General features: G+C 40.8%; 1 protein-coding gene across 3 annotated transcripts in view; it reads left to right on the top strand.

The window, feature by feature from the left end:
- Nucleotides 1-399: 399 nt before the first annotated feature.
- Nucleotides 400-24,232, top strand: part of SNTB2 (syntrophin beta 2) — a 96,752-nt gene continuing 72,919 nt past the window's right edge. For 2 of the 3 annotated variants that reach the window (XM_061172824.1, XM_061172825.1), the window contains exon 1: nucleotides 422-1,006. In XM_061172824.1, the coding sequence (XP_061028807.1) occupies nucleotides 427-1,006 (580 nt within the window). In that variant the 5' untranslated portion in view covers nucleotides 422-426. Of the gene's footprint in view, nucleotides 1,007-24,232 lie in introns of all 3 variants that reach the window. The other variant, XM_061172826.1, reaches the window with a different exon arrangement.

Below are 24,232 nucleotides of genomic sequence, written 5' to 3'. Positions count from 1 at the left end.
CTCAAAGGGAGCACACTGCGGAGCATTCTGTAAATACGTAACGAACCAGTCAATGCAAGTGAACGTGCAACTCGGTCTTGCGGGATTGCAAAGTGCCTCTCGAAGCTGATTTTGCTTTCCGTGCCCAGGCAGCTCTGGTGAATTGCACGGTAGAGGTCAGGAGTTGGGGGTGGGGAGATCGGAGGCGTACGAGGGAGAAGGTGAGACCAAGCTCCACTTCGCTAGAGCTGCCCACGTCCGGTAAACTGTAACCCACTGGACTGCGGTCAACTCCTTAACCTCCCGGAAGCGGCTCGGCCGGCCTCTCCCCGCCCCTCCGGAAGGTGGGCGTGGCCCCTCATGAATAATGAATCACCGCGGTGAAGGGGGGCGGCGGGCCCGCCCCCTCGGGCGGGAAGGGGGAAGCGCCGAGGTTGCCTGACTGGAATGAGGGTAGCTGCGGCGACTGCGGCGGCGGGAGCGGGGCCGGCCATGGCGGTGTGGACGCGGGCCACCAAAGCGGGGCTGGTGGAGCTGCTCCTGAGGGAGCGCTGGGTCCGAGTGGTGGCCGAGCTGAGCGGGGAGAGCCTGAGCCTGACGGGCGACGCCGCGGCGGCTGAGCCTGAACCCGCTCTCGGGCCCGCGGCGGCCGCCTTCAACGGCCTCCCGAACGGCGGCGGCGCGGGCGACTCGCTGCCTGGGAGCCCGAGCCGCGGCCTGGGCCCCCCGAGCCCACCCGCGCCGCCGCGGGGCCCGGCGGGCGAGGCGGGCGCGTCACCGCCCGTGCGCCGGGTGCGGGTGGTGAAGCAGGAGGCGGGCGGCCTGGGCATCAGCATCAAGGGCGGCCGCGAGAACCGGATGCCGATCCTCATCTCCAAGATCTTCCCGGGACTGGCGGCCGACCAGAGCCGGGCGCTACGGCTGGGCGACGCCATCCTGTCGGTGAACGGCACCGACCTGCGCCAGGCCACCCACGACCAGGCCGTGCAGGCGCTGAAGCGCGCGGGCAAGGAGGTGCTGCTGGAGGGTGAGCGGGGCCGGCGGGCGGGCGGGCGGCGCTGGGCTGACCCGGCGCTCACTTTGTTTCTGCCACCCTACCCACTTTGCTGGGCCAGCCCCTTCCCTCTCCCCCGCCCCCCGGGTCCTCACCTTCCTCTCTACTGGTAGCCCGGCTCTCCCCAAACCCCGTCTGCTGGGGCTTTGAGGATGGAAAAACTGATGCTCCCTACAGGAAAAGTTGGGCAGCCGCCGAAGTGTGGCTTGCAATCCCCAAGGAAGACTCGGTTGAGATTTAGTAAGAAGCAGCCGTGCTGGAAGCCCCGCCTCTGCACGATAAGCTGACACTAAGAACTAGAGGGGGACGGAACGAAGCTCTGGAGGTCTCCGTTTGCCTCCTGAGAAGTGCCGGGTTGGCGCTTTCTTCGCTCACCTCTGGCTCCCCAGGGCAGGCGGGTCTGTTAAAAAAAAAAAAAAAAAATTCATCCACACCGGTGCCAGCGGTATGCTTGGGCAAACCACCAAAACGCTGGTTAATTTATGGGAATTTAACCCATCATTGGCTCTCAACAATAACCAAAGGAGATCATAGCACTTCATTGAAGCCAGAAAGCTGAAACAGCAAGTTTGTGTGGTTAATGAGCCTTGTTTAACAGTGGAGGCTCACGTGTTTGAACATTTACTGCCAACTAGAGTTTTGCCCCTTTTGCAGGAGACTGGTGCCAGCTTCCTACCATTCACAGGCCTCAAGGCTTTAAGCTTATTAGAAGCCTGAAATGTTAAATCTCAAGTTATGTTTGAATAGCTAGGATTATTCTTTAAGTATGCATGTGATCTGTTACCTGGGTCTTTTGTGATGAATTTATGGATTTACTAAATTTATGATTTACTAAATCTCAAAATTAAATCTCATCTACTTGAAGGACTCATGCATGTTGGAGGTAATATTCAGAAATTTTTGAGCAATCGGCCTTCTTTCACTGATGATTTCAGTCATTCAAGAAGCATTTATTGCTGGCTGTATAGAACAGAATATAAAAGGTGATGTGTCTATTTGGTGTCTAGTTGGGGAAATGATAGAAAAGTGCAAAACAACTTACAAGTTATAGATTACGGAGTGCAAACTATATAAATGCCAAGGGAATGCAAAGTTAGGAAGTAGTTAGTGGAAAATGTATTGGTCAGGGAGGAATTTTTCAAGGAGCTGAATATTGAGCCAGGTCTCCAAGGAAGTGATGGACATAGGCAGAGATGAGTCAGGAGGGTATTCCTGGCAGAGGAAGAAGAGAAGGGAAGGGGTGGGGAGTGGAGGTAGGAAGGGACCAGTCATCAAACTGAGAGGCCAGAAGTCCAGCTTGGCAAAGTGATTGTCACTTTTTTCTAAATCTGCTGGTAAATATTTGGGAAAATGTTAGTTTCCAAGTAAATATTTTAATGTGCTCCAGTTGTGAAATTCCAGTGTCCCACCTTTATAATATCCTATTTATAAATCTTATTTATATCTCACTTAGGTGGGGCTAGACATTGCTCAGAAATTAGTGCTAATAAAAGGAGTAAAATTATAGATCATGGCTTGGGTGGTATGTGTGTAAAAAAATTGTTACCATAAATGTGTACCTTGAAATTGGGCTAGCTAAGAATTCGGTTATAAATTCTTAGAGCCAGAATATTGAATGTAGTACTACTTATGTGGTGCTCAGTGGTGGTGGGCAGACATTTCAACTCTTTACCCCATATTTTTTTAAAAATCCAGTTTTTGTTTAGATATAATTTGAACCTGGTATTCATACCAATTAAATGAAAGTCATCCATCTAGTAAATGCTTCCCAATATTCATTAGCCTAAAATAGGCCACATGTGCTTTTAGAAGGAGGGTTTACAAATGGCAGCATAACATTTATTGAATGCCTATTTACCTAACACACAGGTTCTATTTTATTTTCCCATTTTGTAAAAGACAAGTAGTTTTTGTTCTTATATGTGTGGGGAAGTATGAAATTGAACTTTCAAGCCAAGGGATATAAAAATAAAATTGCTTAGAATATGTAAAATCACTGAAAACAGTGATTTAATTGAACCAAACATGTAAAATTGAGAGCTAGTGTCCCATCCAGGACACTAGCTGCATTTTGGCTGCATTGGGTCTTCATTGCTGTGCACGGGCTTCTCATTGCGATGGCTTCTCATGTTGGGGAGCACGGGATCTAGGCGCTCGGGCTTCAGTAGTTGTGGCTCGCGGGCTCTAGAGCATGGGCTTAGTTGCTCCATGGCATGTGGGATCTTCCCGGGCCAGGGCTTGAACACGTGTGCCCTGCATTGGCAGGCAGATTCTTAACCACTGCGCCACCAGGGAAGTCCCAGGTAGGCTACTATTTTTTTTTTTTTTTTTTTGGATGCGTTGGGTCTTAGTTGCTGTGCACGGGCTTTCTCCAGTTGTGGCAAGTGGGGGCTACTCTTCATTGTGGAGCACGAGCGCTAGGCATGCGGACTTCAGTAGTTGTGGCTCGCAGGCTCTAGAGCGCAGGCTCAGTCGTTGTGGCGCACAGGCTTAGTTGCTCCACGGCATGTGGGATCTTCCCGGAGCAGGGCTCGAACCCGTGTCCCCTGCCTTGGCAGGCAGATTCTTAACCACTGCGCCACCAGGGAAGTCCAAAAGCTACTTTTAAAAGATGGATTTTTATGATTAGCCCTTAAAGTTTTGGAACTGTATGGTCCTTCCATTAGATGTCTCAAAACTTGAAAAACTGCCTTAACATAGCACAGTGATGCTCTTTTGTGGTGTGGGCAGGGAATTTCAGGCATGCCCTTACCACCCCCAAGCAAAGGAAGACTAGTCTCTGGTTGCCTGTGGTTAGGGAACTGAGTGAGCTAAGGGTTTTTTTTATCTCATGGATTTGTAGGGATTATTCATTCATACATCAAACATTTATTCAGCTCTACCACGTGCCAGAGGCACTTGAAGATAGTATCTGATTCCTGCCCTCAAGAAGTTTGGAGTTGAGATAAGAGAGAGTTAAGAAATAGTACAGCAAAGGGCTAAAAGCGGTGTGAGAATAGAACTTTAGATCTATAGAGAATAGATCTATAGATCTCTCCTATAGAAGACCGTCGTGGGCATCAGAGGTTGAGGATGCCCAGGAAAAGGCTGATGGAGAAGTTGAAGTTTGAATTGAGCCTTCCCCTAAGGAGAAAGCTGCCACCAGTAAAGACACAAGTGAGAGACAGGAAGAAGTCATTTTGCCCAGTGAGGGTAGAGGACGAATGAGGACTTTGTGGTCAGCTAGACCTGGGTATGTTTCTGGCTAGTGGTTTGTAACCCCTAGGCAAGTTACTCACCCTTGCTCCACCTTAGTTTCCTCATCTGTAAAACCAGCATAGTAATAATACCTCCTCACAGGGTTGTTATTCATTTGACAGTTTATGTGCTGGGAGCCTTTTTGGGGACTGGGAATACAGCAGTAAACAACAGTAATGAAAACAAAGTCTGAATGAGGAAGGTAGGACTAGGTCATGAAGGTATGCTGTGAGTTAACAGGCACTCTCAGAATAGCCAGGATAACAAGTTGTTAAAATCCAAGGCTCCATTTTACTTGAAAAGACATACATGATAAAAATAAGTTGTTTTAGGTGAACACTTCAAGAATGAGTTTGCACTTCTTGCATGCAAACACCTTTTTCTAATCTTGTTTTCCTGTCATCTCTTGTATAGGCCAACTTTTTTATCCTTAAGTTTTGCATTTAGTTTTTCATCCCTCTGATTTTCCCTATTCCTTCACACTTGCTGTTCAGAACCTTAAAACTTGCAAATAACCGTGTACTAGTAGTTTTGACTAATGTCTCTTAGCACTGATATTAAGATATGCTGAAATTCACAGATTCTCAGCATGAAGGGGTGACTACTCTTCTATCATATTGTATGTTGAATTTACTGTATCCTGTGTGCTGGAAATGGGGTCTATCCAGAAAGCTTCTAGAATTTATATTTGAATTAGACTACACATCAAAAAGTGTTCCAGAGGAGGTTAGGAAAGAGCATCGTGTCCAGCTTAAGTTGTTGTTGTTGTTGTTTTTTTAATTTATTTATTTGGCGGTGCCAGTTCTTACGTTGCTGCGTGTGACATCTTTATTGTGGCATTCAGGATCTTTTTAGTTGCAGCATGTGGGCTCTTTTTTTTTTTCTAATGTGTATACATATTTTATTGGATCTCATTTTCTTTTTTTTTTTATGTCATTATTGGAGTATAATTGCTTTACAATGTTTTGTTAGTTTCTCCTGTATAACAAAGTGAATCAGCTATATGTATCCATGTATCCCCATATCCCCTCCCTCTTGCATCTCCCTCCCACCCTCCCTATCCCGCCCCTCTAGGTGCTCACAAAGTACCGAGCTGATCTCCCTGTGCTGTGCAGCTGCTTCCCACTAGCTATCTATTTTACATTTGGTAGTGTGTATATGTCAATGCTACTCTCTCACTTCGTCCCAGCTCCCCCCTGCCCACCCCGATCTGTGTCCTCACGTCCATTCTCTACATCTGTGTCTTTATTCCTGTCCTGCCCCTAGGTTCATCAGAACCATTTTTTTTTTTAGATTCCATATATATGTGTTAGCATATGGTATCTGTTTTTCTCTTTCTGACTTACTTCATTCTGTATGACAGGCTCTAGGTCCATCCACCTCACTACAAATAACTCAATTTCATTTCTTTTTATGGCTGAGTAATATATTACATTGTATATATGTGCCACATCTTCTTTATCCATTCATCTGTCAGTGGACATTTAGGTTGCTTCCATGACCTGGCTATTGTAAATAGTGCTGCAGTGAACATTGTGGTACATGTCTCTCTTTGAATTATGGTTTTCTCAGGGTATATGCCCAGTAGTAGGATTGCTGGGTCATATGGTAGTTCTATTTTTAGTTTTTTAAGGAACCTCCATACTGTTCTCCAAAGTGTCTGTATCAATTTACATTCCCACCAACAGTGCAAGAGGGTTCCCTTTTCTCCACACCCTCTCCAGCACTTGTTTGTAGATTTTTTGATGATGGCCAGCCTGACCGTGTGAGGTGACACCTCATTGTGGTTTTGATTTGCATTTCTCTAATGATTAGTGATGTTGAGCATCCTTTCATGTGTTTGCTGGCAATCTGTATATCTTCTTTGGAGAAATGTCTATTTAGGTCTTCCACCCATTTTTGGATTGGGTTGTTTGTTTCTTTGATATTGAGCTGCATGAGCTGCTTGTATATTTTGGAGATTAATCCTTTCTCAGTTGCTTAGTTTGCAAATATTTTCTCCCATTCTGAGAGTTGTCTTTTCGTCTTGTTTATGGTTTCCTTTGCTGTGCAAAAGCTTTTAAGTTTCATTAGGTCCCATTTGTTTATTTTTGTTTTTATTTCCATTACTCTAGGAGTTGGGTCAAAAAGGATCTTGCTGTGATTTATGTCATAGCATGTTCTGCCTATGTTTTCCTCTAAGATATTTATAGTGTCTGGGCATGCGGGCTCTCAGTTGTGGCATGTGGGATCTAGTTCCCTGACCAGAGATCAAACCCAGGCCCACTGCATTAGGAGTGAGGAGTCTTAACTACTGGACCACCAGGGAAGTCCCCAGCTTAAGGTTTGATATATGAGAAAAGATCAATACATTTTTGAAGCAATTCTCATTGGAATATTGTTGGGAAATCATCTTTTATTGTGTAAATATGATTCTAGAAGTATTGTTATCAAATCTATTGAAAAGAAAATAGTTAGGTGTATAGAGGAAGTGGACTGACATGAAATTTAATTTCAGAGTTGAAAACAATTTTTATATCTAGAATAGATTGAGATTTTGAGTGTCTTATATAATATGACTGGCTCTTTGTGTATGTTAGGGGACGTGTAACGAATACTGCTGACATTATTAGGCTGCTCATTTGAAGAAGCTAGTTTGGGTTCCTACACTGCCACTTTCTTCACTGTATGTTGGAAAAGTTGAGAGTCTCCTAGAGAAAACATTTTACATTTTCTTTGAGACTTTGCCATGTATATTCATCAGTCTAGCTCTTAAAGAACCACTAAATTGTCAGGACGTTTTGTGTTTCTCTGTTTTTTCTTTTTAACTAGCCTCTTTGTATTTCACTTGAATGATTAGACATGTTTATATGAGAAGCCATGTCTTTGTAACCAGATTATTTCTTATAGAGTTCCCCTTCTTGCTAAAATATGCCCTCTAAATTATTAGAAAAATATGAGAAATTTATTGGTTCTAATACAGAGTGGTTACGAAAATTCTAAGAGCATTTTTAGAAACCATAACCAGGCTTTCATTTAGATCTCAATTGATAACTCAGTAACTTCAACTGATGTATTCCCTGCTATATAGTCCTTACGGGATAAAGGTTACTTTACTTTGTGATCAAATGTGTATCTTTGTACCTAAGGGATGAGGTGCAGCCTGTGGCTATGGAACAGTGTTCTGCTGTGCTGAGCAGACTGAGTCATTCAAGGATCCAATCACTGTCCTTGGCTAGGCTAGCATACTCTCCTACCCAGCTGAACAACAGATGATGCTGCTTGCTTGCATTTCCCACTAAATAGTATGACAGTGCCTTAAGTTTGTTTTTATCCAGATTTTAAAATTATCTATGCATTTTTATGTGTATTTTCTCATTTGACCTTTACACAGTCCTTTGAGGTAGTGGGCTGTTGTTGATTACACTGAAGTTCATTAATGTTAAGTGAGTTACCGAAGGTCTCAGAATTTCTCTTGATTTTTAGGGGAAAAATGTTTCCTTTGGGCAAGAGGAAAAATCTTACCTGGAATTTAAAAAATTGTAAAGTCTCATCTTCCAGATGAAGAATTAATGACCAAAGAGGTTAAGTGGCATGTTTAAGGTCACCTAAGTAATCAGTGGTGGAACTCGGACTGAAACCCAGTTCACTGCTGTCTCCCTTGTACCATGATATCTACAACCAGTCATTCAGAACTTCTAGCATCTCCTATGCATCATCATGTTGCAGTGTGTTGTGAGAGATCAGTGTGCAAAAGAAGTTCAAGGTGGTCCCTGGCATCAAAGAACTTAGACTGAAATTGGGGAGAGAAAACCACCACATAGAGAGTAATTGCTGAAATGTGTAGTACTCACTCCTCAAGAGTTCTCTGAAGAGGTGATCAGTTGGGGGATGGAAGAGTCAAGTGTGACTTCATTGGGGAAGGAATAATTTTGTCTGAGGCTTAAAGGACAAGTTGCTTCTCTGAAGATGGAAGGTAGTCCAAGTTGAGGAGGTAAATTGAGCAAAAGCCAAAATGAGCATGACCTACGATAGGAAGTAAGGACAACAGGAATGGACTTGGGGGAAGAAAATTAAGCTGGGTAGATAAATTGGAGCCAGATTATGCAAGGCCTTGAAAGCAGGCCAGAGGAATTTGGAGCTTTTTCATTCTATCAGTCAACCTTAAGTACCTACTGCAAACGAGGTGTTGTGGTAGATACTGGGAATTCAAAATTGGGAGTAATCCCTGCCCTTTAGGCTAGTAGGGAAACAATTATAGCAGGCTGTGATAAGTGCTTTAAAAGAGATGAGAACATGGTGCCCCGGAAGCAGAGGTAGAAGTGCAAAGGAGACAGCATGTCAGAGGTAAGAAAGTGATGAGTAGCTGGTGTGTTGAGAGAGGTAAAGCGTGGGAAGATGCGGGAAGTGTGTAGCTGGAGAGCAGGCTGGAAAGGTGGGCAGAGGCCAGATCATCAAGGGCATTGTGTGCAGTGCCAAGCAGTAGTCACTAGTGGGGTTTATATTTTCAACCTAAAAAAAGAAGAACTTGAGTTTTATTAATATTTAATGTATAAAAAACCCTGGTTCTCTTCCTCAGTCTTATAAGACAGTGCCATTACACGCTCAATACACAAGGTGATGTCTCAAGGGAAGAGTGAAAGCTTCACAAAGCACAGGAATTGAATGTGGTGACCTTATTAATTTGTCTGCTATTATCATATTGCAACTTATTGCAGTTTACTTGAGCCTGGTTGAGTGGATTTATGATATATTATCTGCTTTTAACTAAATTAATCTTCACAAAATGAGCAAGTGGCTTAAAGATTTGCACAGAGAAACCGTGGATTGAAGATAATTCTAACAGTATAAATAATAAAAACGTAGAGTTTACATTTCTCCTAGTAGGAGCTCTTTGTCACATTTCAAGGTAAGCCTGTCAAGGAGTCAGCCTAAAAAATGAAATTGTCAAGAAGACTATTTGAAATGTGGATTAATACATTATCATGAATAATGAACTATATGAGACTGTATTGTACTTTGAATCATACAGTAGCTAAGATAGTATGACTTCATCAGGTATATATTTAGTGTATGTATTTCATCTTTATCGCATTCATTATTGATGTTTACATTTTGTATATATTCTATAATATGTATGCATTAATGAATATTTGTAGGATGAGTGTGTAGACTCACATGTTTGCTGATGAGTGTGTACTACCAAAAGTTTTAGGGGCTTCCCTGGTGGCGCAGTGATTAAGAATCCGCCTGCCAATGCAGGGGACATGGGTTCATTCCCTGGTCTGGGAAGATCCCACATGCTGCGGAGCAACTAAGCCCCTGCGCCACAACTACTGAAGCCCGCACACCTAGAGCCTGTGCTCTACAACAAGAGAAGCCACTACAATGAGAAGCCCGCGCACCTCAACGAAGAGTAGTCCCCGCTCGCCGCAACTAGAGAAAGCCTGCGCGCAGCAACGAAGACCCAACACAGCCAAAAATAGATTAATTAATTTTTAAAAAAACACTTAAAAAAAAAAAAAGTTTTAGGCCTGGCAAGCCACCCAGGTTTTAAAATGCTTTAAATGAGGAGTGCTTTAAACAAAGAAGCAATCTCTTAGAAAGAGTGGCAGATGGGGAGTGTAGGAGCTCAAGACATGACGTAAGGGAAAGCAGTTAGGAGGCTGTTGCGACACCATTAGGATAGTGAGACTGGATAGGACAGTGTGAAGCTGAAAGATGTTAAGGAGATAGAAACAACAGATAGAAGCTGAAAGATGTTAAGGAGATAGAAACAACAGATAGAAGCTGAAAGATGTTAAGGAGATAGAAACAACTGAAATGATCAGTTTGGGGACCTAAGGGGACGGAAAAAGAGAGGGAGGATAACTACGAGATGTTTGGCTTGGGAAAGTGGATATCTATGAAACCAAAACGAATGGGGGAGGAACTAGTTTTTTGGGTGAAGAGAAGAAGTTTGGTTTGGACATGTTGAATTTGAGTCACCTGTGTGACAACCTGGTGCAAAAGGCTGGTACAGGTCTGTAGTCAAGAGAAATGTCAGAAATGAGTTGAAGATTTATGAGATGTTAGGATAGAAGTGGTGATTAATGCCATAAGTGTCGCTGTAATCATTAAGAGAGTGCAAATTAAAAAGAGAAGTAGGAACAGGATGGAACGCTGCAGAACCCCTACATTTAAAATGAGAGTGGAGGAAGAGAAATCTGGAAAGAAATGGTCCAGGGAGTGGAAGTCAGGGAGGCAAGAGTTTCAAAAAGAAGGGGGTGATCAACATCTTCGGATGCTGGAGAAGTCAAGAAGGAAAAAGAAGTCCGTTGGGTTTGGTGATTAGAGAACAGGATTGTTAGAGTTCTGTTAAGAGCAGTTTCATCAGAGTGACAAGAGCAGAGGGCAGTGAGTAGACCTTACTTTTTTAAAGTTTCTCAGAAAAACAAAAGAAGCAAAGGTGGTAACTAGAGTTGAATAAAGTATCCAAGAAGGATTTTACTTTTGTAGTTGTTTGTTTTTTATTTTGTTTTGTTTTAAGGGAAAGAATTGGGACATATTTATACAGCAAGGAGAAAAGGCTGGCCGAGAAAAGGAGAGGTTGGAGAGATAGAAGGGATGGGGAACTGATGCAATCCATTCTTGAGCCAGGAAGTGACATGATGGGAACAGAATTTTGGGTTGGCAGCAGTGGATGCGCTTGATGTAGTGCAAAGAGGAAAGAGCAAATGTAGGAAAAACTACAGCTGTTGTAGTGAAAAGCAATCCAAAGCAGAGGTGATAACCATTGAAGGGGGTGATGGTGGTGGCCCTGAGAATAGAGAGGAAGATTCAATTCAAGAAACAGTTTAAAGCAGGTGATTTCTTGCCAGGGGACAGCAGATCCACTGGGGACCTTTTCCTACCCAGACAGCCTCCTTCTGACTGCCTGGGGCACCCAAAGATTGCATACCTGTAGAGAATCTCTGGCCTCTGTTACTAGCACGGGCATTTGATGCCTCAGAGATGTTGGAGTGGAAAATTGAGAGCCACTGTTTCAAAGGAAGAAATGACAGGATGTGGGGGCAGGTTGGATATAGTGAATTAGCCCTGAGATTTCTCTCCAGGGACAGCACTTAGCTTTGTTATAAAGCACTTAGGCAGTGTAACTCTGTCAGCTGGCTATGGGGATTGAGAAGAAAAATTTTAGTTTATAAACACTACATAGTCACACAGCATGAGAGCATATTCTTCCTTTAAAGGGTTTTTTCCCTAGGTTAGTGAAAGGAGTTGTTGGCTTCTTCTGCAGAAATGATGGTATATTCAGGTGAGTTTAATATTTTGTGTCTGGAGAAATACAGTTGATTTAGTTACTAACTGCCATTCTAAGGAGTATACACTTGAGTCCTTCATAAAATTTATGCTTGATTTCAGTGTAAAAACAAAATTCGTGAAATAATTTTGTATGTAAACAAAGTACCAGTGATTATGGTATCAGTAGATTGACCTTTTAGGAAGAGTAAAGAGTTATGAAACTCAAATTTGTTTTGGTTTCTATGATCCGGCTCCCAAGACATTGCTAGAATGCTTTGACATATAACTAGTTAAGAATATGCGAAGTGCAGCCTTTTTTTTTTTTTTTCGGCTGCACCCGTGGCTTGTGGGATCTTCGTTCCCCAGACTAGGGATTGAACCCGGCCTGTGAGTGAAAGTGCAGAGTCTTAACCACTGGACTGCCAGGGAATTCCCAAAGTGCAGCTTTTAAAAAAAATTACTTTGGCTTTTCTGCAACATTCTTTCTTTCTACCGCCTTTTACTCTCTTGTTTTTAATTTGCAAGGTTTTTTTTTTTAATAAATTTATTTATTTTTATTTTATTTATTTTATTTTTGGCTGCGTTGCGTCTTTGTTGCTGCGCGTGGGCTTTTCTCTGGTTGCGGTGAGCGGGGGCTACTCTTCCTTGCAGTGCAAGGGCTTCTCATTGCAGTGGCTTCTCTTGCTGTGCAGCACAGCCTCTAGGTGCGTGGGCTTCAGTAGTTGTGACACGTGGGCTCAGTAGTTGTGGCTCGCGGGCTCTAGAGAGCAGGCTCAGTAGTTGTGGCGCACGGGCTTAGTTGCTCCGCGGCATGTGGGATCTTCCCGGGCCAGGGATTGAACCCGTGTGCCCTGCATCGGCAGGCGGATTCTTAACCACCGCGCCATCAGGGAAGCCCCTGCAAGTTTTTTAGAATGCTTTATGAAAGTACACTTGATGGGATAGAGAGATGAGAAAGTTAAATCCTTATCTTTCAATTTAATTAATCTGTCATGTATATAAAATATTACACCTCACATTTGGAAAATGGGAAGCTTTGATTTTTCATTGAAAGAGACTCAGACAAATTAAAGACTTATTTATTTATTTTTAGTAAAATCAGTTGATAACTAACAGATTTTTTTTTTTAAAGAAATGCATGTGCCTTATTCAAGGCTCTTCTGGTTTCAAAGCACAGAAACCGATTCAAGCTAGTTCAAATAAAAGGGTGGAGGTATTGTAAAGATACCGACAGGTCTCAGGACTCCAGAAAAAGCTGAGCAGCTAGGCCTCAGAAATGTCACGAACCCAGGCAGTGCTGAGACTCTGCTTTCCACTCTTGCTCACGTCTCCTCGTCTTAGAGTTTCTCTGTTTCTCTCTGAGAATGTTCTTTTGCAGCAGCTTTGCTCTAGTCCTTTTATGGTTTCATTTTTTATATTTAACTCTTTAATCTACGTGGAGTTTATTTTAACATAGGTATGCAAGAGATTTAACTTTATATACTTTTCCAAATAGCTGATTATCTCAGCATTTGTCAAATAATCCTCTTGGATGCATTGTCGGATAGATTGGTGGGGCTGCCTGGAGTGCCATGTGGGGAAGGATTCCAAAGTCATATCCGGGTTCAGCAGGAAAGGCTATGCTTAATTAGTGATGTCTGCAATGAGTGTGCCGGGGTGAGGTACAATATGCTACATATCTGCCACCATAGGAATGACCTGTCCTTTCCTCGCTGATTTGAATTGCACCATTTTGTATATATTTAATTTTTTATATTCTGCAGTCTGATTCTGGATTTTCTGTTTGAGTGTTTTGTAACCACACTGTATGTTGTAACTTTAACATTTAATAATTGATAATTCAAGTGGACTACACCAGTCAAGAAGAATTTGAAAAATAACAATAAACAATTGCAGGCTGGTATAGTTACTTATTTGTGCAGATAAATTTTGGAATGATTTTATCATTCTTTAAAAAAATCCTTTGGGATTTCGATTTAAATTGTATTAAATCCATAAATTAATTTTGAAGAGAACTGAGGTCCTTGTAATATCTCTTTCCCAATCATTTTGCCAGAAATATTGGACCTCACTCATACATGTTCAAGCATGTGGCAAGAGGTTTGGGACGTTCTGATTGGCCAGGCCTAAGTCACGTATTCACCTTGGAGCCAGGGAATAGGGCAACTCCCCCGGCTTCACATGGACTGAAAGTGGGGGTTTCTCAAAAGATAATCAAGGTGATGTTACCAAAAGAAAGGGGAATGGATGGTAGGCAGGCATAAACAACAGACATCCACTACAATGTTCCAAAAACATCAGAAGATGGTATTAGAGATTAAACAAGAAACTACCGTATTAGTTGAGAGATTTAGAAACTTTACAGACAGCTGTAAAAGGAAAGCAAGAAGAATACATTTGCTTGGGTATAGGTGAGCTAGGTGGAGCTTTTCAAAGACTCTTTAAACTCTGAAGTGAATAATAAATTATTCTCAGCATTTCTTTTAGTGGTATTTTGAACATCATTTTTGTATACATTTCAAGCAACTTCTCAAGATTACATTATGATTATCATTTTATAACTAGACAAAAAAACTATATAGAGCTTATGACAGGCGCTGAAGTTAGAGATAGAATGGGATGGAGAAAAATCTTTGTCTATCAAAATAGACATACACAGTTTTCTTAGTAAGAATTATTTTGGTTGCAGAAACCCAAACCAAACTGAGCAGAATTGGAAAGTATTGCCTCATATAACTCCTAAGACTGGGGGTGGATCTACGTTTAGGTCCAGAGGGATCCAAAGGCTCAAATTATCTTGGCTGCAACATCTGCTGTGGAGAATCTAATTCTGTGTAGTCAGCTAAGATGGCGCCGGCAGTTCTAGGAATATATTGCCCTAACTTAATAACCCCTGTTAAAAAAGGAAAGTTTTTTTTCTAGCACCTTCAGTCTCTGGGAAGGACTCTGATTAACTCTGCCTTGCCTACCCCTTGGACGTATTACTATTTCCAAGATGATGGAGACTATGATCTAGGCCTGCATCATGTACCCATCCTTAGTGTATTGAGATTGGCAGCATCACCAAACTATGAAATGTGGAATGGAGTGGTTGCTAAGCAAACTTATGTCCACTCTTAATAATGCAGACATTGAAGCCATAGTGCTTGAAATATTTTTGTAGCTAAACTGTAAAGTTTTAAAAGTTAAAAACAATAGAAATAAATGACATTACTGAGAGCTTTACTCTGCTAAGCTCTTTACATGCATTGTCACAATTTCTTTTAACAGCCCTGTGAGGCAGGTATCATTATGCCCATCTTAAATATGAAGAAATTGGGGCCTGTAGAGATTAAATAATTTGTCCAAGGTCACAGCACTTGGGTGGCAGAGGCACAGTAGTTACTCAGATTTATCAGACTCCAGAGCTCCTGTTATTTACCATTATAATAGATTGCTTCTCCAGTGGATCAGTTTAGGTTAAGAAGCTAGCAAGTCTAAACACCACTATGACTGGCTTAATGTGCAGGAAATCATGCTCTGGATTCTGTGTTGTTGCATCTGTCTGAAGGTTATTGTTAGTGTCTCCCAGTCCTTGTCTCTGATTTTCCATGCTGGGCACAAATAGATAGCTGTATGTGATTATTCAACTCATTGAATACCCACATTCTGCTAGGCACTCTGGGAGAAAAGAAATGGAAAGAAAACACGAGCCCAACAACTATACTTTTAAGAAGCACCCCAAATGGCTTTATGAATGCTAATAAGCTGCACATAAATTAATCTAAATTGTTTCATACATGTCATACAAGTGAAAGACAAATGCTGAGAGAACTTGCGGTGCAGAAGTGACGAATGTTAGGAATGTGTTTCAGGTGAGAGAAGGGCAGGCCATGGAATGGGCGTGGGAGGTCTGGAGGATGGAGGTATTCTATGTGAGGGGAATGGGACATCCAGAGGACGAAGATGGGAACAAGCAGGTGATCAAACTCTAGCAAACACATTGAATGAAATAGCTGATTTTCAAGACTCTGAAACACTGACTTTTTAATAATTTTAATGTATTAGTAAAAATGATAAACCAACTTCTTAGATATTCTTGTAACAATTTTATTCGTTATCTGCTCACTGCTTTGTAATGCAAAAATCAATTTTTCTTTTGTAATTATTCTGGCCAAACTAAGGATAAATATTCTGTATTAGTTTCTTCAAAGATTATTGATTACGTTCTAGAATAAAACTGCTTTATTTTTATTTATTTACTTATTTTTGGCCACACCGTGCGGCTTGTGGGATCTTAGTTCCCCAAACAGGGATTCAGCCCAGGCCCCAGTGGGCACTAAAAGCACAGAGTCCTAACCACTGGACCGCTGGGGAATTCCATAACTGCATTTATTTTTACAGTGAACATAAAGTAAAAGTAATTGAAAAAATTAAGCTGACTCTGGGCAATATAAATTCTGCAGAAAAACAACAAAAAAAAAGACTAAAGTGAATTTCTAAAAGTCATTGCTCACCACGGAGGTTTTAATATTGATCTGCTTTGTCCATTTACAGTGTAATAGAGCTGATTTTAATAGTCATTAATTTCATCTTAGGATACAGAATAATGGCAGTCCTCACAAGATGAGTGTAAAGCATTTATACTGGATAATAAAGAAGTGAAATAGTTTTAAATGCTACCAAGCTGGATTGTAGCAGCCAGGTCTGGCAGGTATTCTCAGACAGCCATATTTGTATGTATATTTTCACATATATATTTTGACAAGAAACATGTTTTCCGTGCATGTTTTTCTTCTGCTCTCTCTAAGGAGATTGTGGCTGGAGAAAGAAGATCTAATTTGCTCTTATTCTACCACCTACCAGTTTCCTCCCACTATTCTCATTTTATTTCTCATATTCCTTCCTACTTCCTCTATGCTTGGGACTCAGAAGAAGTCTTTGGGATCTTTAAGTGTCTCCACCTCTCGGGGTGTAGTCACAGAAACTGAGTCTTGTACCAAAAATGCTTCGGTCCCAAACTGAAGCATGACGGGACAAAATACTTTGGAAAGAAAAAAAAAAAGCAAAGTATTTCTGATGGCCATTAGAAAAATGGAAAAAATAATGTTAGCATTAAATAATGTTAGCATTATAAGCCTTACATTTCTTATCTATTAAAAATAAGATACGTTTTAGTTCTCATATTTTATAGTTCTAAATATGAGATAGAGAATTAAGAGTTATAGTTACTATAAACTGACTATATAAAAAATACATGGATTGTCAGAGAATTAGAATGTAATCAGATTAATTTTAATACTAAAGATATTCAAAATATAGCAAATCTCTCTTTGATCATTCAGATGGAACCTCAGCATTTGTAATACTTTATTCTGAACTTTATTTATTTATTTATTTATTGGCCACATCGCGCAGCAGGCAGGCTTTTTTAGTTCCCCGACCAGGGATCGAACCCGTGCCCTCTGCAGTGGAAGTGTGGAGCCCTAACCACTGGATCGCCAGGGAATTCCCTGAACTTTATTGTTGTGAGAGAGATACACAGAAGTGCCAGATAAAAGATTTTATGTTGTAGATTTGCAGATAAATCAGCTTTTGCTCTCCTACCCTTCATTACAACTAGTAACTAATCTCCTTTAGACTAACACAGGCAGCATTTATAAAGCTATCTTTTTCTCCAAGCAGAAGAGAATCACTTAAGGAAGAAGGAATATTGAGCAATCTAGATTGCAATTAATTTTGCTACTGATTACTGTGTAACTTGAGGTTTGTTCATTGTCCTTTAGTGAACAAGGGCAAGACTCTTTTTTTTTTTCCCTTGTCAATAATTATTTATTTTTTTAACATCTTTATTGGGGTATAATTGCTTTACAATGGTGTGTGCTTTATAACAAAGTGAATCAGTTATACATCTACATATGTCCCCATATCTCTTCCCTCTTACATCTCCCTCCCTCCCACCCTCCCTATCCCACCCGTGTAGGTGGTCACAAAGCACCGAGCTGATCTCCCTGTGCTATGCGGCTGCTTCCCACTAGCTATCTATTTTACGTTTGGTAGTGTATATATGTCCATGCCACTCTCTCACTTTGTCCCAGGTTACCCTTCCCCCTCCCCGTATCCTCAAGTCCATTCTCTAGTAGGTCTGCATCTTTATTCCCTTCTTGCCCCTAGGTTTTTCTGACCAATTTTTTTTTCTTTTTTTTTTCCTTTTTTTAAGATTCCATGTATATATGTTAGCATACGGTATTTGTTTTTCTCTTTCTTTTTTTTTTAAAAATTAATTAATTTATTCATTTTTGGCTGAGTTGGGTCTTTGTTGCTGCATGCGGGCTTTATCTAGTTGCGGCGAGCAGGGGCTACTCTTCGTTGTAGTGTGCGGGCTTCTCTTTGCGGTGGCTTCTCTTGTTGCAGAGCACAGGCTCTAGGCGCGCGGGCTTCAGTAGTTGTGGCTTGTGGGCTCTAGAGCGCCGGCTCAGTACTTGTGGCGCACGGGCTTAGTTGCTCCGCGGCATGTGGGATCTTCCCAGACCAGGGCTCGAACCCGTGTCCCCTGCACTGGCAGGCGGATTCTTAACCACTGCGCCAGCAGGGAAGCCCTGTTTTTCTCCTTCTGACTTACTTCACTCTGTATGACAGTCTCTAGGTCCATCCACCTCACTACAAATAACTCAGTTTCATTCCTTTTTATGGCTGAGTAATATTCCATTGTATAGATGTGCCACATCTTCTTTATCCATTCATCTGTTGATGGACACTTAGGTTGCTTCCATGTCCTGCCTATTGTAAATAGAGCTGCAGTGAACATTTTGGTACATGACTCTTTTTGAATTATGGTTTTCTCAGGGTATATGCCCAGTAGTTGGATTACTGGGTCACATGGTAGTTCTATTTTTAGTTTTTTAAGGAACCACCATACTGTTCTCCATAGTGGCTGTATCAATTTACATTCCCACCAACAGTGCAAGAGGGTTCCCTTTTCTCCACACCCTCTCCAGCATTTATTGTTTGTAGATCTTTTGATGATGGCCATTCTGACTGGTGTGAGATGATACCTCATTGTAGTTTTGATTTGCATTTCTCTAATGATTAATGATGTTGAGCATTCTTTCATGTGTTTGTTGGCAATCTGTATATCTTCTTTGGAGAAATGTCTATTTAGGTCTTCTGCCCATTTTTGGATTGAGTTGTTTGTTTTTTTGATATTGAGCTGCATGAGGGGCAAGACTCTCTTAATGAATATTGCAAAGAAAAGCCAAAGCCTGGGACTTAGATGCCAAATAAAGCCTTCCTCTCTGCCCTTCTTAGTGTGCCCTTTTAGAGAAAGGGGGAAATTATTTACACGTGTATTACATTTATTTGTGTTGGCCATTGTTGTCAAGCAAATTTATTCACGATGATTTGGGAATTTAGATGTTGGGAATATTTTGACAAGGTTCGGAATTTTTCTTATGCAAAAAAATTTAATATATTCTCTATTAGCATCTGCACATTGGCATGAAATTATCTTTATGTCAGCCGTTCTGCTCTTCTAGACTGTGTTCTTGGTACCTAACAAAGTGCCAATCACATCACTGGTATTATGTATGTCTGTTAAATGAAAGAAGGGCATCAAACCTCAAGTATGAAAAGGTCGTTTAAAATATAGGTGACCTAAAAATGCAAGAAAAATAACAAATTTTTTGTACACCAAATTCAGGATGTGATTAATGCTAGGGCACAGGGAAGATGAATGGAGTCGGGGAGAGAGGTTCATGGGGGCTTTTTGTTAGGAAATAAAACTGAACAAATAGGACAGAATTTTGAGATTGATAAAGTTGAGTTACATGAATGTTCATTGTATTGTACTCTATATTTTTAGTGTATTTTAAATATTTCTCAATTTTAAAAATTCAGATAAAATTTAAAAGTTGTCCAATTTTTCTTTATGCTGGATCACTTAACTATCACTTTGATTGATTCTGACTCTTTAACATTTAAAAAACTTGAAGTATAATTAACATACAATAATGTGTTCTTAGGTGTTCATTTCAATGAATTTTGACAGTTGTATACACCTGTGTAACCACTACATAAGCTATAGAACATTTCCATCACCTCCAGAAGGTTCCCTCATGGCCATTTCCAGTCAATTCCTCTCCCCACCCCTACCCTAGGTAACCATTTTAAAATATCTTTCACCATAAATTAGTTTTGTCTATTCTTGAAATTTATTGGAATGGAATCAAAAGTGTCTGTTCAAGTCTTTTTACCTACATTTTTACTGGGTTGTTTATCTCTTTGTTGTTGGTTTGTAGAACTCTTTATATATTCTGAACACAGGTCTGTTTTTAGATGTGTGTGTTGTGACTATTTTTTTCATCCTGTAGCTTGTCTACTCAATTTCTCAATGGTGGATTTAGATGAGCTGAAATTTTTTCTTTCATGGTAGTATTGTGTTTCCTGTCCAAGAAATCTTTGCCTACTTCAAGGGCACAAAGCTCCATGTTTTCTTCCAGAGGCTTTATGGTTGTGTTTCAAGTTTAGACCTACAATCGATTCATCTTGAAATAATTTTTTGTATATTGACTACTTTTCTTTGCTATATGTAGCCCTCACCTGACTGGTAAGTTTCTTCTACCTTAAAGATTCTCATTATTTCTCTTTGAGGGGTAATGGCAGGAGACTGTCTGTAACTTTTACCAAACCCTTTACTAAACACTACTGCTGCCTATTTATTTACGTATGTTCCCTCTTCAGTGCTGTGTCATTGGAATCTGAGACAAACTGAGTCATCTCTCTCTGGTTTTTTGTAATTGCCCCCCATTACACCTTCAGGGGCTCCAAGGGCCTGATTTTAAAGCAGAATATTCAGGAAAGCCATATTTTCCATTCAGGAAAATAGCATCCTGGCCTAAAAGTTGCCATTGACATAATGAAGTATTATATGTGAATGCATGATTAGATAAAGGATTTTGATGCCTTACCTTTTATTCAAGCATCTTGTACAGTATTAGCATTGTAATGTTATTAGTGTCACAGAACTGGAAGGACCACTCATTAACACTAATAAATGGGAGAAAATGCACTGAACCAAAAGTAGCAGTCTTTATAACTTGTAAGACTTTCTTAAATGCAGATCTGTACTTAAAGCAGCAGGCTAACTTATTTTTGTGATGTTGATGTACTGAATGGGGGGGGCAGTGGCAAAATAGAAAGGATTAAGGAGGCAAGGACATAAAATCCTTTAATACTGCTTAGTAAGGTATTCATTTTATCCATTTGAAGAAATCTGAAATTCTTTATGAAAGGAATGTATTTTTAATTTGGGGGTGGGGAACAGTTGCTGAATCATTGGGTATTAACCAGGTTAGGGTACAGATTACAGCTGGAAGGAATGTTAATCCTGTTAGATTGTGTTTATTGTTCACAAGAACACTACCAAAAAAAAAATACCAACCTGAAATTATTCTCAGATTTTCAGGAAAAAGTTTGAACAGTTATTTTAGGTTTCTTATTTGGAGGGTAATAATCTTGAGTTTGTCTTAAAACATTTTCTTTGAGCAATCAACTCTTAATTATTCATGTGCGATTGATCAATTTTGCTATTTATTTTCCTAAAATATTTCATCTCAAGTCAGGTTTCTCTTGTCCTCTCTGGTTCTGGGTGGAGAGTGAATTGCGATAATCTGCAGCATTTACTGTGAGAAGGAAGATGAATTTTAATATTTGTTTGAGCGCAATGTAATTGGAGATAAAGCTGCTGCTACAAAATAACAAAAAAATCCCATAGATTTAAATTATTTCTGAAATATCCACTATTGTGAACTCTTTCCTTATCCCTTCCACTAGTGAGAATGGTAGAGTTAGAAGTCTTGACCCCCATAGAATTCTGCTTTTACATGTCTTTAACTTGCTGGCTGTTCATGCATGCCTTTTCATGATCCTGTCTCAGCAGTGTCTCCTCAGCTATAGGAGTAAGCTGTACAGCTGTCATGAGCCAATATAGGCACAGCCTGGGGGCTATCATCAAGGCAAGAGCTAGGGATCAGTGGCTTATTATGGTCCAGTAGAAAATAAAAGGTCCAGAAATCTGTGGGTCAACAAAGTAAGGTGATCAGAAAGCCAGCATTGCCTCTCTTCCAGGGCAGGAAAAAGTACTGTTGAGCAGAATACACCCAACTGAATCTATGTGGATAATTGCGTTGTATTGTAGAAATAGTATTGGCTTTGGAACCAAGCAGACCTAGAGTTCTGCATGATGTGGGGAAAATAATTTACACTCTTTAAGCCTCAGTTTCTTTTTCAGTCAAATGATTGTGAAGGTTACATAAAATATATTATATAAAGTAACCAGCACATAATAGGTGTTCAAACAGTGTTAATCTTCCTTCCCTTCTATGCTTCATACCTGGATCATTTTAGGATCTCATTCTGCTTGTCTGGAGAAACTGGTGTTAGCTAGTTTAGGAGCAGGTCAACAAAGCAGTAGGAGCTGATAAGGCCCTGATTCATCTCCCTCGTACACACCCAGTGTTTAGGTCATCTGCTCCTATAATTTCAGCTATTACCTGAATATCTATAATGTTTAGCTACATCTTTTTGTTCCTAGCCTTTCTGTGATCTCTTACCAGCATATCAAATTCAACCATGACCTAGGCAAGTTTCTTTGCAGTTACTTATTTGTTTAAGTGTGTGTAGCTGCTGGCCCTGTCTCCTTCCTCTCTTCTCTCTGGCTTAGAGGCTTTCTTGTTGTTCTTATCCTTCCCAGTTTTCACCTAAGGCTTATGAAGATGGCAGGAGTAAGTCCTCACGTCTCCCTGGTTAGTTGGAATTATTTTGAACAAACAAAAATTCCTACCTTTAAAGAGCTTATAGTAGAAGATAGTGTGATGGTTCTATTCACACTAAATGTAGGTTGTGAATTTGATGCACTATTGGAATTTCTAAAAATGTTAACCTTTGGATTTTTGCATTTTCCATTTAAAACAGTTCCTCAAACCCTTTCCTCCTCATCCTCCTCCTGCTCCTGTTCCTCCTCCTTCCCCTCCTCCTCCTTCCCCTCCTCCTCCTCCCCTCCTCCCCCTCCTCCTCCTCCTCCCCTCCTCCCCCTCCTCCCCTCCTCCTCCTCCTCCCCTCCTCCCCCTCCTCCCCCTCCTCCTCCTCTCCCTCCTCTCCCTTCTCTCCCTCCTCCCCCCTCCTCCTTCTTCTTCTTCTCCTCCTCCTCTTCCTCCTTCTTCTTCCTCTTCTTCTTCTTCTTCTTCTTTTGCAATAGGAATCTGTTATTTATTGAGAACCTTCTCTTAATGTTGTCTTATAAGCTAGAGAATGGTGAGGACTGTCCTCCTTTGCTCGGAGTATGATGAAGCAGAAGTAGATAGCATTGCTGCTCGGTCCTTGTGCTTCCATAAGGTCACTAGGAGCACCAGAAATCTCCCACCTGGCACCAGATTCATTGGGTTGTATTCATGCCATCAGGTCTTATTCCATATATGGAATTTTATTGCTCCTCAAAAGAAAAACATGTTGAGACAGTAGTTTCTAAGAAGTCAGACTTTGCCACAATCCCTTTTAGACGTAGCACCTCAGGCCTTTCCTAGCTTAGATTTAAAATTCTTTCAGAAACACAAATTCTTCACAGGGACAGATTATTTATTAATTTTGCTCTATGGAGAGGAAAGATCTCAAGTTAAATACATTGCCCACAACCTAAATGAACTGACTACAGATTTAAGCTTTGGGAAACCTAAAACATATTTAAGAACATCCGGTCTTAAACTGAAGCAAGATATTTTCAATGCTCTACCAACATATGGAAATTTGCAACATCGGCCCCTTCAATAATCCATCTCAATTAAATAGTCTGTGGCTTAAACAAGTATTTTTCTACTCTTCAGTTTACCACATCTTTCTTGGCATCAAATTACCTTTCTACTTAGTTCAAATCGTTAGTTTGACTGTTGGCCTGAATTCAGTTATGGAAGTGGAAATGGAAATTATTTGTGATGTTACTGCTGCGTTGTTCACGTATGGTCATGGTATTTATACAGTTTGTTTCCCTGAAGCTATATTTTTAATTGGCTATTTACAGAGTCAGACCTTTTAGCAAAAGGAGAATCCTCATATGCATGACCTAATTTACTTTCTTAGAGTTCAAGGGAAGTAATATGAAATACTTCCTCTTCATTTGCCCTCAGTCCCATCCCAGGGAAGAGGTTGTTACCAGAATTCATATTTCACAGACCCCGAGTAAGGCAGGGAGAAAGACCTCCAGTTTTATCTTTCCTCTTTCCTTCCTTCTCTTGCCCACTGATCCTTCTGGGTGGGGGGTGCTTCTGGCATCTTGTCTGTGAGATGCAACATCATGGCTTTTTCTTTTAATTGGATAATATTTTCCTTCCCATTTCCTCTTCTCAGTATCTAGCATTTCCAGCCTACTTCTTTCAGATTTTACACACATGGCTCCCTAGTGATCCCCCCCAAAGAATTTTAAGGTTCCAGTAACTTTAGGTGAATTTAAGAGAGGAAAAGTGGGATAATGACTTTTCCTCAAATAAAACTGAAGTTTCTAATAATGCTTCTTAAAAATACTTAAATGTAACCATTTAAACTATGCTCGTTAGGGAGTGTTGGGAGTATGGGAAGCCACTCTTGGCTCCTACCTTTTAACTTTTTGCTTAGCAATCATTATTACTCATCTCTCCAGTAAGTAGTACTATTTGTGCAAGATGTAGGTAATTAATC

Source organism: Eubalaena glacialis, chromosome 18 (genome assembly GCF_028564815.1).
Source record: "Eubalaena glacialis isolate mEubGla1 chromosome 18, mEubGla1.1.hap2.+ XY, whole genome shotgun sequence".
NCBI lineage: Eukaryota > Metazoa > Chordata > Mammalia > Artiodactyla > Balaenidae > Eubalaena > Eubalaena glacialis.
Note: the sequence above shows the minus strand (reverse complement) of the source record. Positions and strands in the feature narration are given on the sequence as shown.